Genomic DNA, 14,884 nt, shown 5'->3' with positions numbered 1-14,884 from the left:
GTGTCCTGTCAGAATGCCCTCGGTGTTTCCTCTTTGGGCACAGCTCTGATCAGGGCCGTGGTCCCTGGGCCCACAGACGCAGCACACTAAGCTCTCCCAGCCCAGCCATCAAATGAAGACAAACTTAGATGCAGATGTGAACAAAAACACTGCATGGGCGGTACTGGGTGAGGCCGCCACAACCCTAGGTTCGTGCCGACATCTTCCCACACCTTTACTGGGTGAGGCCGCCGCAAACGTGAATTTGTGCCACCATCTTCCTACACCGGAAGTGGGGATCGCCATGAAATTGATTTTCACCTGCATGTTTCAACACATTCCTGTTTTTCTCTCCCTTGTTGCCATCACCCCCCTCTCCTTTCCTGCCCCCCCACACACACACATACTCTTACTTATGCCCCTCGCTCTCAGGTCCGTGATGGTAGTGCAGAGACAGACCCTCTGATAGGGAAATACTGTGGCACCACCCTGCCGGCCCCCATCCTCTCCACTGCCAACACCCTCTGGATCCGCTTCAAGTCAGACAGCTCGGTCAACAGCGCCGGCTTCAGAGCCCTCTACACAGTTGGTGAGAGATGCACACACACACACGCACACATGCGCACACACATTTTCAAATACATTGAAGAGTTGTATCCCAGCATCCACTGCTGAAACAAAGTCTTTCTGTGGTTTATTTTCTGGGGTCTATTTTCTATGGTTTATTTTCTATGGTTTATTTTCTTAGGTTTATTTTCTGTGGTTTATTAGTTTCTGGGGTTTATTTTCTGGAGTTTATTTTCTGTGGTTTCTTTTCTGGGGTTTATTTTCCAATGTCATCTAATTGTAAATGGTCCATTTCACAGTCATCAATTAGTGATGGAAGTTGAAGCAATGCCTTTAATTTTCTTATCTGTAATTTTTTACCCTGTGTCGCCTTTGTTCTCCAACATGTGAGCAGCTCGTTCAGGAACGAGACTGTCTGTGTGATGCAATATGAACGAGACGGTCTGTCTGAGGCAATATGAACGAGACGGTCTGTCTGATGCAATATGAACGAGACGGTCTGTCTGATGCAATATGAACGAGACGGTCTGTGTGATGCAATATGAACGAGACGGTCTGTCTGATGCAATATGAACGAGATGGTCTGTGATGCAGCATGAACAAGACTGTCTGTGTGTGATGCAGTATGAACGAGACTGTCTGTGTGATGCAATATGAACGAGACTGTCTGTGTGATGCAGTATGACAAAGACTGTCTGTGTGATGCAGTATGAACGAGACTGTGTGATGCAATATGAATGAGACTGTCTGTGTGATGCAATATGAATGAGACTGTGTGTGATGCAGTATGAACGAGACTGTCTGTGTGATGCAATATAAATGAGACTGGCTGTGTGATGCAGTATGAACAAGTCTGTGTGATGCAATATGAACGAGACTGTCCGTGTGATGCAGTATGAACAAGACTGTCTGTGTGATGCAGTATGAACGAGACTGTCTGTGTGATGCAATATGAATGAGACTGTCTGTGTGATCCAATATGAATGAGACTGTCTTGTGTGATGCAGTATGAACAAGATTGTCTGTGTGATGCAATATGAATGAGACTGTCTGTGTGATGCAATATGAACGAGACTGTCTGTGTGAAGCAATATGAACGAGACGGTCTGTCTGAGGCAATATGAACGAGACGGTCTGTCTGATGCAATATGAACGAGACGGTCTGTCTGATGCAATATGAACGAGACGGTCTGTCTGAGGCAATATGAACGAGACGGTCTGTCTGATGCAATATGAACGAGACGGTCTGTCTGATGCAATATGAACGAGACCGTCTGTGTGATGCAATATGAACGAGACGGTCTGTCTGATGCAATATGAACGAGACGGTCTGTCTGATGCAATATGAACGAGACGGTCTGTCTGAGGCAATATGAACGAGACGGTCTGTCTGATGCAATATGAACGAGACGGTCTGTCTGATGCAATATGAACGAGACCGTCTGTGTGATGCAATATGAACGAGACGGTCTGTCTGATGCAATATGAACGAGATGGTCTGTGTGATGCAGCATGAACAAGACTGTCTGTGTGTGATGCAGTATGAACGAGACTGTCTGTGTGATGCAATATGAACGAGACTGTCTGTGTGATGCAGTATGACAAAGACTGTCTGTGTGATGCAGTATGAACGAGACTGTGTGATGCAATATGAATGAGACTGTCTGTGTGATGCAATATGAATGAGACTGTGTGTGATGCAGTATGAACGAGACTGTCTGTGTGATGCAATATAAATGAGACTGGCTGTGTGATGCAGTATGAACAAGTCTGTATGATGCAGTATGACAAAGACTATCTGTGTGATGCAGTATGAACGAGACTGTGTGATGCAATATGAATGAGACTGTCTGTGTGATGCAGTATGAACGAGACTGTCTGTGTGATGCAATATAAATGAGACTGGCTGTGTGATGCAGTATGAACAAGTCTGTGTGATGCAATATGAACGAGACTGTCCGTGTGATGCAGTATGAACAAGACTGTGTGATGCAGTATGAACGAGACTGTCTGTGTGATGCAATATGAATGAGACTGTCTGTGTGATGCAATATGAATGAGACTGTCTTGTGTGATGCAGTATGAACAAGATTGTCTGTGTGATGCAATATGAATGAGACTGTCTGTGTGATGCAATATGAACGAGACTGTCTGTGTGATGCAGTATGACAAAGACTGTCTGTGTGATGCAGTATGAACGAGACTGTCTGTGTGATGCAGTATGAACAAGACTGTCTGTGTGATGCAATATGAATGAGACTGTCTGTGTGATGCAATATGATTGAGACTGTCTGTGTGATGCAGTATGAACAAGACTGTTTGTGTGATGCAATATGAATGAGACTGTCTGTGTGATGCAGTATGAACAAGTCTGTGTGATGCAATACAAACGAGACTGTCTGTGTGATGCAGTACGAACAAGACTGTCTGTGTGATGCAATATGAACGAGACTGTCTGTGTGATGCAGTACGAACAAGACTGTCTGTGTGATGCAGTATGAATGAGACTGTCTGTGTGATGCAGTATGAACAAGACTGTGTGTGATGCAGTATGAACAAGACTGTCTGTGTGATGTAGTATGAATGAGACTGTCTCTGTGATGCAATATGAATGAGACTGTCTGTGTGATGCAGTATGAACGAGACCGTCTGTGTGATGCAGTATGAATGAGACTGTCTGTGTGATGCAGTATGAACAAGACTGTCTGTGTGATGCAATATGAATGAGACTGTCTGTGTGATGCAGTATGAACAAGACTGTCTGTGTGCTGCAATATGAACGAGACTGTCTGTGTGATTCAATATTAACGACACGGTCTGTGTGATGCAGTATGAACAAGACTGTCTCTGTGATGCAATATGAATGAGACTGTCTGTGTGATGCAGTATGAACGAGACCGTCTGTGTGATGCAGTATGAACGAGACCGTCTGTGTGATGCAGTATGAATGAGACTGTCTGTGTGATGCAGTATGAATGAGACTGTATGTATGATGCAATATGAACGAGACTGTCTGTGTGATTCAATATTAACGACACGGTCTGTGTGATGCAGTATGAACAAGACCGTCTGTGTGATGCAGTATGAATGAGACTGTCTGTGTGATGCAGTATGAATGAGACTGTCTGTATGATGCAATATGAACGAGACTGTCTCTGTGATGCAATATGAATGAGACTGTCTGTGTGATGCAATATGAACGAGACTGTCTGTGTGATGCAATATGAACGAGACAATGGTGTTGTTGATAAAAGTGCTCAACAAATGAGGAGCGGGATATTAAGATAGATGTAGGAGAAAAGCTTTAATACATAGCAGTACAAGCTTTTTTTGTGCGTCATGCACGCATCCGCTGCCAATGTGATTGTCACATTGGCAAGCCCAGCCCCTTACCCCATTGGTTGCTGTGCATCGTAACTACCTAATCCATTGGTTGTAATAGTTCGAATGTTTTCTTCTCTCACTTGTTGCTGTCCACCGAAATTAGGAGTGTGACGCGGGGCAACGTAAACTGTGTGTTTTCTTTGTTGAACCACATTAGCGGCTGATGAGTGTGTGACGCAGGAAACAAGCTTGTACTGCTATGTAGCGAAAGTTTTTTCCCCTAAATCTATATTGACATTCCACTCCTCGTTTGTTGAGCACTTTTATCAACACCATTGGCGGTTTCTGAAAAAAAAATATTAGCATCAAGAATGATTGTTTCTATGTAGTATTTGCAGTTCACCTTGCTTTGTTTTTCATTATACTCAGGGTAGGAAACATAGGAGAGGGAAGGATGATGCCTGGCATGAGCTTGTGCCCAGGATTGAGTGGATAAAGTGTTTTCCACAGGCGACCCCATTTTGCCACAGTCTTAACAGTTCTCTCCATCTCTCCCTTCCTCTTCCCTTTCCTCCACAGGTTGCGGAGGAACATTCTCTGGGACAGGCCAGATCCACTCGCCCTACCACCCCGGCACCTACCCGCGCAACAAGGAGTGTGAATGGATTATCAACCAGCCAGAGGGCTATGTGGTCATCCTCAACTTCCTCTCCTTTGACATCGAGGGCAGCTCCTGTCAATACAATTTTGTGGAGGTACACAGACATAAAACAGTTTTTTCCAGTCCAGGCTGAAAGGTCCAAAATCACAGTATTGACAACTGTAATATACAAACTGTAGGCGCCTGTAAATTGTGTTTGCCTGTTATAAAAGTGAAAGCTGATTCAGGAGGTCTTGATGGTATCTCAGTTTTTGGCACGGCCCATGGCTTACAAAAGAGAACCTGATAACAACACTGAGGAATACAGAGTATGATCATATCTATGTAGCCTTTAAACCCAGCCACTGGGGATGCACAAGCCAGTGCATTCTTAGTGCTGGGCTCAAGCCCAGATCAATGGGGAGGGTTGTGTCAGGAAGGGCATACAGTGTAAAACCTTTGCCAAATCAAAAATGTGAATCATAAATAAGATTTCCATACTGGATCGCTCAAGGCCTGAATTGCCAACAGCCACTACCAGTACTGTTGGCCAGCAGGGCGCCAGTGGAAGCTATGCTACTGTTGGGCAAAGGAGAAGGAGAGGGTGAAGGCATGTCCAGAGGCAGCTAGAGAGGAGGGAAGGGTAGGAGTGTGGAGGTGAGAGTCAGAACTTTGAATGTTGGCACTATGACTGGTGAAGGGAGAGAGCTGGCTGATACAATGGAGAGAAGTAAGGTAGATATACTATGTGTGCAAGAGACCAGGTGGAAGGGGAGTAAGGCCAGGAAAATTAGTGGTGGGTTCAAATTCGTCTACCATGGTGGGGATGGGAGGGGAAATGGGGTAGGGGTAATCCTGAAGGAAGAGCGTGTTGGAGGTGAAGAGAGTGTCAGACAGAGGGATGAGTATAAAGATGGAAACTGAAGGTGTGATGATGAATGTTGTCAGCGCATATGCCCCACAAGTTGGGTGTGAGATGGAAGAGAAAGGAGAATTGTGGAGTGAGTTGGGTGACGTGGTGGAGAGGGTACCCAAGGAGGAGAGAGGTGATTGGAGCGGACTTAAATGGACATGTTGGTGAAGGAAACAGAGATGATGAGGAGGTGATGGGTAGGTATGGTGTCAAGGAGAGGAATGCAGAGGACAGATGGTTGGTGGATTTTGTAAAAATGATGGAAATGGCTGTGGTGAATACATATTTCAGGAAGCGGGAGGAACACAGGGTGACGTACAAGAGTGGAGGAAGGTGCACACAGGTGGACTATATCTTATGTAGAAGGCACGATCTAAAAGGGATTGGAGGCTGCAAGGTGGCGACAGGGGAGAACATAGCTAGGCAGCATTGGATGGTGGTCGGTAGGATGACTTTGGAGATCAAGAAGAAGAAGAGAGTGAAGGCAGCGCCGAACATCAAATGGTGGAATTTGAGGAAGGAAGACTGTTGTGTGGAGTTCAGGCAGGAGTTAAGACAGACAGTAGTGAAGAGTTGCCGGATGGCTGGGCAACTACTGCAGAAAGAGTGAGGGAGACAGCTAGGAAGGTACTTGGTGTGTCATCAGGACAGAGGAAGGAAGACAAGGAGACTTGGTGGTGGAATGAGGAAATACAGCAAAGTATACAGAGGAAAAGGTTGGCAAAGAAGAAGTGGGATAGTCAGAGAGATGAAGAAAGCAGACAGGAGTATAAGGAGACGCGACCTAAAGCGAAGAGAGAGGTGGTGAAGGCAAAGGAAAAGGTGGATGGCAAGTACAAACCCCAATTCCAATGAAGTTGGGACGTTGTGTAAAACGTGAATAAAAACAGAATACAATGATTTGCAAATCCTTTTCCACCTATATTCAATTGAATACACTGCAAGGACAAGATATTTAATGTTCAGACTGATAAACTTTATTGTTTTTTGCAAATATTCACTCATTTTGAATTTGATGCCTGCAACACATTCCAAAGAAGCTGGGAAAGGGGCAACAACAGACTGGGAAAGTTGAGGAATGCTCAAAAACCACCTGTTTGGACCATTCCACAGGTGAACAGGTTAACTGGAAACAGGGGAGTGTCCTGACTGGGTATAAAAGGAGCATCCCCGAAAGGCTCAGTCGTTCACAAGCAAGGATGGGGCGAGGTTCACCACTTTGTGAACAACTGTGTGAGCAAATAGTCCAACAGTTTAAGAACAACGTTTCTCAACCTTACAGTTGCAAGGAATTTAGGGACTTCATCATCTCCAGTCCATAATATCATCACAAGATTCAGAGAATCCAGAGAAATCTCTGCACATAAGCGGCAAGGCCGAAAACCAACATTGAATGCCCACGACCTTCGACCCCTCAGGCGGCACTGCATTAAAAACCGACATCACTGTGTAAAGGGTATTACCACGTGGGCTCAGGAGCACTTGGGAAAACCATCGTCAGTTAACACAGTTGGTCGCTACATCTACAAGTGCAAGTTAAAACTCTACCATGCAAAGCCAAAGCCAGATATCAACACCACCCAGAAACGCCGCCTGCCGGCTTCTCTGGCCCGAGCTCATCTGAGATGGACTGACTCAAAGTGGACAAGTGTGCTGTGGTCTGACGGGTCCACATTTCACATTGTTTTTGGAAATCATGGACGTGGTGTCCTCCGGGCTAAAGAGGAAAAGGACCATCCAGATTGTTATCAGGGCAGAGTCCAAAAGCCAGCATCTGTGCTGGTATGGGGATGTGTTAGTGCCCATGGCATCATGAGTAACTTGCACTTCTGTGAAGGCACCATTAATGCTGAAGGTACATACAGGTTTTGGAGCAACATATGCTGCCATCCAAGCGACGTCTTTTTCAGGGACGTCCCTGCTTATTTCAGCAAGACAATGCCAAGCCACATTCTGCACGTGTTACACCAGCGGGGCTACGTAGTAAAAGAGTGCAGGTACTGGACTGGCCTGCCTGCAGTCCAGACCTGTCTCCCATTGAACATGTGTGGTGCATTATGAAGCGCAAAATACGACAACGGAGACCCCGGACTGCTGAGCAACTGAAGTCGTACATCAGCAAGAATGGGAAAGAATTCCACCTACAAAGCTTCAACAAGTAGTGTCCTCAGTTCCCAAACGCTTATTGAGTGTTGTTAAAAGGAAAGGTGGTGTAACACAGTGGTGAACATGCCCCTGTCCCAGCTTCTTTGGAACGTGTTGCAGGCATCAAATTCAAAATGAGTGAATATTTGCAAAAAAACAATAAAGTTTTATCAGTTTGAACATTAAATATCTTGTCTTTGTAGTGTATTCAATTGACTATATCGAAAAGGATTTGCAAATCATTGTATTCTGTTTTTATTTACATTTTACACAACGCCCCAACTTCATTGGAATTGGGGTTTGTAATATGGCAGGTTAGACACTAAGGAAGAGGAAAAGGACTTGTATCGATTAGCTAGACAGAGGGAAGCAGGGAAGGATGGGCAGCAGGTTAGGGTGATGATGGAACGAGGATAGCGATAGAAATGTGCCGACAAGTGAGGAGAGTGTGTTGAGCAGGTAGGAGTACTTTCAGGGGCTGATGAATGAAGAAAATGAGAGAGAGAGAAGGTTGGATGATGTAGGGATAGGGAATCAGGAAGTGCGGGGGTTTAGCAATGATGAATTGAGAGCAGCTATGAAGAAGATGAAGAGTGGAAAGGTGGTTGGTCCAGATGACATACCTGTGGAGGCATGGAGCTGTTTAGGAGTGGTGGCAGTGGAGTTGTTTTTTTTTTTAATAATGTTTTGTTAATATTTACACAACCAAACAAAGGACCAGACAGCACAGATATTGCCAAATTGCAAAACAAGAATGAATAAATCAGTTAACATACATGGGTTGCATTAACATAACATTTGAACCAATTTGTATACATTAGTAGCATGTCAAAGGAAAGAAAAGGCAGTGTCCATGACTCATTTGTGAAAAGAAAGTGAGGGCGCCCTTTCTGCAGTAGGCCAACAAGATCACTAGGAAGATATTCAAGGAAAGGTTGCCAAATATTATAAAAGAAGTTGTAATTACCCTTTAATATAGCACTGAAGTGCTCCATAGGAAAAACCTTAAATGTTTCTCTGCACCGCTTTGTGACTGAGGGAGGTTTCTCCTTGAGCCACTGGAACAGAACGCACCATCTTGCTCAAAGTAGAAGTTTACCCATTAAAGTCAGCTGGCCAGCGGACAAAGAGAACTGTCCTGTAGGTATATTCAACAGAACCAAACCTGGTTCCATCTTTACTGTTTTGTGGAAAATTGAGCTAAGCTCCTTGGCAATATTTTTGCAGTACCGGGTATCAAGGGGCATTGCCAGATACAGTGATAATAAGTTCCTCCTTCTTTTTTACATTTCACACAGAGGGGAGAGATCTGGGGATTAATTTTGTTTAGAATGTGAGGGGTATGCTGCAGTCTATGTAATATCCTGTATGGGCTCTCTCTGAGTCAGTTACATGTAAATATGTTTCTAGCAGATTCAAAGGCATCTGACGACACCTTGGCATCAAATTCAACCTCCAAGTGCTTTTCCCATAACTCCCTAGCTCTGTTGACATTAACACAGTTAACAGAGCACAGTTTTCCACAAAAAAGGAAATTATTTTTTTGTTGTTAAAGGCACTTAAATTAAAATTGAGAAGGAAACTTTGAATTGAGCTTGTCATTGGTTGGGCTGTTGGTAATATAAGATTGGATTTTACACAATGCCTCACCTGAATAAAACCAACTAAGTGGTTGTGTGGTATTCTGTATTTAGCCTGAAGTTGTGTGAATGACATGAAATTATCACTTTCAAACAAATCAGTGATAAATCTTAGTTCGTTTGAGTGCCACCCAGTCACTGAAAATATTTTTTCCAGCACCAGCGGGGAAGGCTTATTTTCAGTTAAAGGTTGTAACGCTGATAAAAAAAACCTTTCCAGCCAACATGTTTAGTAATATCATGCCAAATCGTAAGTGTGCTAGACATAGGACCGTTTTTAATTTTTACTGGCCGTTCACCCTTGTCAGTTGAAATCAGGCTGAAAAGAGAATAGGGCACAACACCATGCATCCATGGGGGGGTTCTACTTGATGTAGAAAATGTTTAAGCCAGGCTGGTATTACCCAGGCATGACAAACCCAGTTATAATTTAGAAAGTTGGCATCCATCTGTCTCTTCGCATTTATAAAGTCTTCATCTTTCATCTAGATTTCTTTCCATGCCAAATAAATTATGAGAGACATCTTTCAATATCTTAGATGGCTGTTCTATTAATATTAAGTGGTATAGCATTTGTGTTGGGTATAATATCCTAGGAAGCTAAGGCTAATTCTACCCATCTATGACAGAGGGAGATCAAACCACCTGTTTAAGTCACTTTTAACTGATGTCAGAGTTGGTTTGAAATTGCGTTTATACAACTCTTCAATATTTGCCAATATTCTGATGTCCAGGTAAGTAAGTCCTGAATTTGACCACGTGAGAGGGGAATTAACAAAAGCTGCCCAGTCCCAAAAGTGACCCAGTGGCAGGGCCTCTTACTTCTCATAACTAGCCAAACTGACTGAAGATTGATATTAAAATAGGTGTGGAGCTCTCTGGGTTGGTAATAAACAGCAATACATCATCAGCATAGAGCAAAATTCTGTATTCAGTGTCTCCTAATATGACATCTGACAGTCCGTGGTGGTTCCTGATCATCTCGGTGAGTGGCTCGCGCATGCATGAATAATAGTGGTGAAAGGGGATAGTCTTAATGTGCACCTCTACTCAAGGGGAAAATGTCAGACATTGAGGCATTTACCAGGACTGTCACATCTGGAGACTTGTATAGAAGTTAAACCCACTCAATAAAATCAGAGCCCAACCCAATCCCATTGAGAACTTCAAAAAGATATTCCCACTCCACCCGATCAAATGTTTTTTCAGCATCCAACGACAGCAAGGGCCCTTTTCTTTGTACTTTGAGAATTGTATTATGTTAAGGAGCCGCCGGACATTGGTGTAGAAAAATCTATTTGATCTAACTAAAACACAATGGGCAACACCTCCTTCAGTCTTCTAGCTAGGAGCTTTGATAGTAATTGGCAGTGAACCCCAAACAAGCTGATTGGCTTATAGGCCAATAAGCTTGTTTGGGGTTCACTGCCAATAAGATGCGCAGTAATCAGATGGCTTATCTGTCTTTAAAATCAGAGAGACCTGGAGTCCTGCCCATGAGACAGACCTGGAGGGTTACACTTCATCTGTATTATCATACATTAACTACTGTATGGAAAATGTCACTGTTAGCAAAAGGGTCAGAGTGTACCCAAATGAGAAACCATGAATGAACAGCGAAGTTAAATAGCTGCTCAGGGCAAGAGACACGGCTTTTAAATCAGGAGACACTTCAGCCTATAGCATCGCCAGACCGAGCCTTAAGAGAGATATCAGATCTGTAAAACACAACATATTACAAATGGAAGAGGACTTCAACAGTAACAAAGCATCCAGGCCATCACAGATTACAAAAGGGTAAATAACACACAGCATACACCTGCCAACAACACTGCCAACCTAGTGGTGGAACTTCACAACTTCTTTGCTCGGTTTGATAAAGACAATAACTAACCTCCAGTCAGTTTCAAACTGTTGGGAGACCCACAGACCCTTGTTCTACACACTCCAGAGATGCAGTGGACCTTCCGCAGCATCAATACAAGGAAAGCAGTGGGGCCTGATGGTGTACAAAGGCATGTACTCCAGGCCTGTGCTGACCAGCTAGCAGAGGTATACACACACATTTTCAAACTCTCTGTATCCTTATGCACAGTCCTCGCATGCATCAAATCCAGCACCATAATGCCGTGCCGTCCCCAAAAAAACCTGTGGTAACCTGTCCCAATGACTATCTGCCAGATGCTCTCACCCCTGTCATTTCAAAATGCTTTGAACGACTCGTTACTGACCCTCATCAAAGACACTGTCACAGCTGATCTAGACCAACACCAGTTTCCTCACTGGGCAAACAGATCAACTGAGGACACCATCAGTGTGGCTCTAAATACAGCCCTCTCTCACCTGGAAAGACCCAACACCTATGTCAGGATGCTCTTTGTTATTTACAGTTTGCCATTTAACGTCATCATACCAAACATGCTGGTCGGCAAACTCCACTAACTAGGACTAACTCCCTCCATATGCAATTGGATACTGGACTTCCTCATCAACTGCCCCAGACTGTAACACTGGGCAAGCACACATCCTCCACCCTCATCCTGAGCACCAGCGTCCTCCAGGATTGTGTGCTGAGCCCCCTCCTTTATGTACTGTTCACACATGACTGCCATCCATCCATCCATCCATCTATTATCCAAGTCGCTTATCCCAATCAGGGTTGCAGAATGCTGGAGCCTATCCCAGTAGTTACGTCTGCAGATGATACAGCAGTCATTGGGCTCATATCAACAGGGAGGAGGTTCAGAACATGAAAACATGGTGTGCTAACAACAACCTGGTCTTAAACACCAAAAAAGACCAAGGAGATTATTGTGGACTTTATGACCTCCAAGAAGATCACGCACAGTCCTGTCCACACCAACACAGAGGTTGTGGAGAGTGTCTCCAGCTCCAGTTTCCTTGGAGTCCCCAACACAGAGGACCTCTCCTGAGCTGACAACACCTCAGCAGTGGTGAGTAAGTCACAACAACGCCTTCATTTTCTGAGGAGGCTAAGGAGAGCCAACCTCCTCCAAAAGTTGCTTGTCAACCTTTATAGATGCTCCATGGAGAGCATCCTAACAAACTGCATGACAGCCTGGTACAGCAGCTGTACCACAACTGACAAAAAAGCCCTCCAGTGTGTTGTGGAAACAGCACAGGACATTGTTGGTATTGAGCTGCCTTCACTAGAACATCTTCACAGCACTCGCTGTGTGAGGAGGCCTAAGAACATCATAAATCATATTACACATCCTGGAAACCATCTGTTTAAGCCCCTCCCATCAGGTAGGTGCTTCAGATCAAACAACACATGCACAAAGAGACTGAAAAACAGCTTCTTTGCAAAAGCTGTGGCACCAATGAACTCACACATCTCCTCAGTCCGACAAGACTGATGTGCTGCCACCATTGGGCACGTGCAATATTTGCAATATTTACTCACAGTCACTTTAAGCCACTTCATATCTGTCCACTGCACCTTTACTGCATTTTGCTAATGATGTTTTTGCATCTTGTAAGTTGTATTTTATTGTTAATTGTATTGTATTTTATATCTTATATTGCTTATATTTTGCACTCATATTGTTTAGACTCTGTGATGGAAATGGATGCTGAGGCAACGCCTAATGTGAGCAGCCAAAAGTAGTACGAGTAGTAGTAGATTGTTTAGATTCTGTACTTTTTATTGCTGATACTTTATATTTCTTATCTCTTTTATGTATCCACCATTTTGTGGTTTGACACAACTGCAATAACGTTCTTGAATCTTGAAAGTGGGCCAGATATGAAGTTGGTGGAAGTGTGCCCCTTTCAAATGACTCGATCAACATGTTGGTTAGAAGTCCTACCACCAGCTTAACCATCTTCTTATAAAATCCAGGTCCAAACCCATCGGGGCCTGGAGCTTTTCCACTTTGTAAGGATTTAATAGTCTCTACGAATTCCTGTGTTGTGATTGATTGATCTACACAAACCATTTCTGCATTCATCAGATAATGTAGGAATATTTATTCCATCAAAAATACTTTTTCTTGGCACTGAAGTATTTTAACACACAGATGCGTATAGTTCCTGATAGATTTGTTTCCCCACCTTTATTGGATAGTGATAGTAGAGCAAGAAACAGGAAAGACAGGGGAGAGAGAGGGGATGACCTGCAGTGAAGGGCCCGGGCTAGATTTGAAACCACGCCACTGCGGTAGGGAATCAGCCGAGGCACCCCTGCTTCTAGTTTTTTTTTTAACACAGCTTTGGAGGGAGTGGTTTTAAAATCTCTGTCCAGGTTTATAGTTGCTGTTCAAGCTCTAGATGGTTTTGTAATGTACTTTTTCTCTTTGCGGCTGCGTAGGAGATTATAGCCCCCCTCAAGAAGGCTTTGCCCATTTCCCATGGGGTAGAAGCAGAAACATCAGGTATATCATTTGTGGAAGTAAAAAAAGTTTCCATTGTTAAAAATTTAGGATTGCTAAGAAGTTTAAGCATTTAAGAAGTTTAAGGGTTTAAGCGCAAATGTCTAGGGGGTCATAGTAGACTTAGACTGCTTTTATTTGTCATTGTCTCATACACATGTCTCATGCATACAAGGGAATGAAATTATGTTTCACAAGGACCTCAGTGCCACATAAAAACAAATCACACGCAATACATATTAAAAACAAAAAGTGCATTAAAAACAAGAACTTCTTCACTGACCTAAACACCACAAGCACACCTGATACGGACAGTGAGTCAGAAGGTCAAAAAGTCATTTTGTGGAAGGTCTGCGTTTCAGGCTGGTGAGGAACCTCACAGCCTGAGGAGTGAAACTGTTGCATAGTCTGGTGGAGGCAGCACGGGTGCTTCGGTACCTCCTGCCAGAGGGTAGGAGGGTGAAGTGGATGTGGGAAGGGTGGGTGGGGTCCTACACGATGCTGAGAGCCTTCCAGGTACACCATGCACGCATCATAGATGGCCTGGATGGATGGGAGAGCAGTTCCTATGATCTGTCCAGCTGTCTCACTATCCGCTGTAGGGCCTTGCGGGCGGAGGCCTTGCAGTTCCCATGCCAGACAGAGAGACAGCTGGTCAGAATGCTCTCTATGGTGTCTCTGTAGAATATGATGAGGATGGCTGGGGGGAGACTCGCCTTCTTCAGACGCCGCAGGAAGTGAAGATGTTGCTGGGAATTCTTGGAGAGCACAGTGACATGTGAGGACCAGGAGAGGTCCTCTGTGATGTGAACTCCCAGGAACTTAGCACTGCTGACTCTCTCCACGTCCATACCATTGATGGTCAGAGGGGCATGGTGGATGCTGGTCTTTCTAAAGTCAATAATGACCTCCTTAGTTTTTCTTATATTTATGGAGAGGTTGTTGTTTTTGCATCTCGCTGCCAGTTGATTCACCTCCGCTCTGTATGATGATAGTAGGGTGGTAGGAGTTCAATCGTCACTGAAGAATGGTCTGAAAGGGCAGATGTGTTAATAGAACAGGCTTTTGGTGTTTTCTAGAATTAATTTTGAGACAAAAATATAATAATTCTTGAGAGAGAATGATGTGGGCGAGAGAAAAATCTAAAGTCTTTCTCTCACTGATTGATGACTGTCCATGCATCCAGTAGGCCTAGGTCTGAACATAGCTCCTTTATGACTCGAGCCATTTTGGAGGGAGATGGGGTTTTATGTGGGCTCTGATCCATTTCTGGAGCCAGACA

The 14,884-nt window shown here is 44.1% G+C and overlaps 1 protein-coding gene across 1 annotated transcript in view; it reads left to right on the top strand.

Moving 5' to 3' along the window:
• The window catches only part of cubn (cubilin (intrinsic factor-cobalamin receptor)), a 217,937-nt gene that overhangs the window by 73,322 nt on the left and 129,731 nt on the right, over positions 1-14,884 (top strand). The window contains exons 18-19 of the mRNA XM_056299826.1: positions 412-568; positions 4,450-4,625. Of these exons, the coding sequence (XP_056155801.1) occupies positions 412-568; positions 4,450-4,625 (333 nt within the window). The remainder of the gene's footprint in view (positions 1-411; positions 569-4,449; positions 4,626-14,884) is intronic.

Source organism: Lampris incognitus, chromosome 19 (genome assembly GCF_029633865.1).
Source record: "Lampris incognitus isolate fLamInc1 chromosome 19, fLamInc1.hap2, whole genome shotgun sequence".
Taxonomy (NCBI): Eukaryota; Metazoa; Chordata; class Actinopteri; order Lampriformes; family Lampridae; genus Lampris; species Lampris incognitus.
This window is presented reverse-complemented; position numbering and strand designations above follow the sequence as displayed.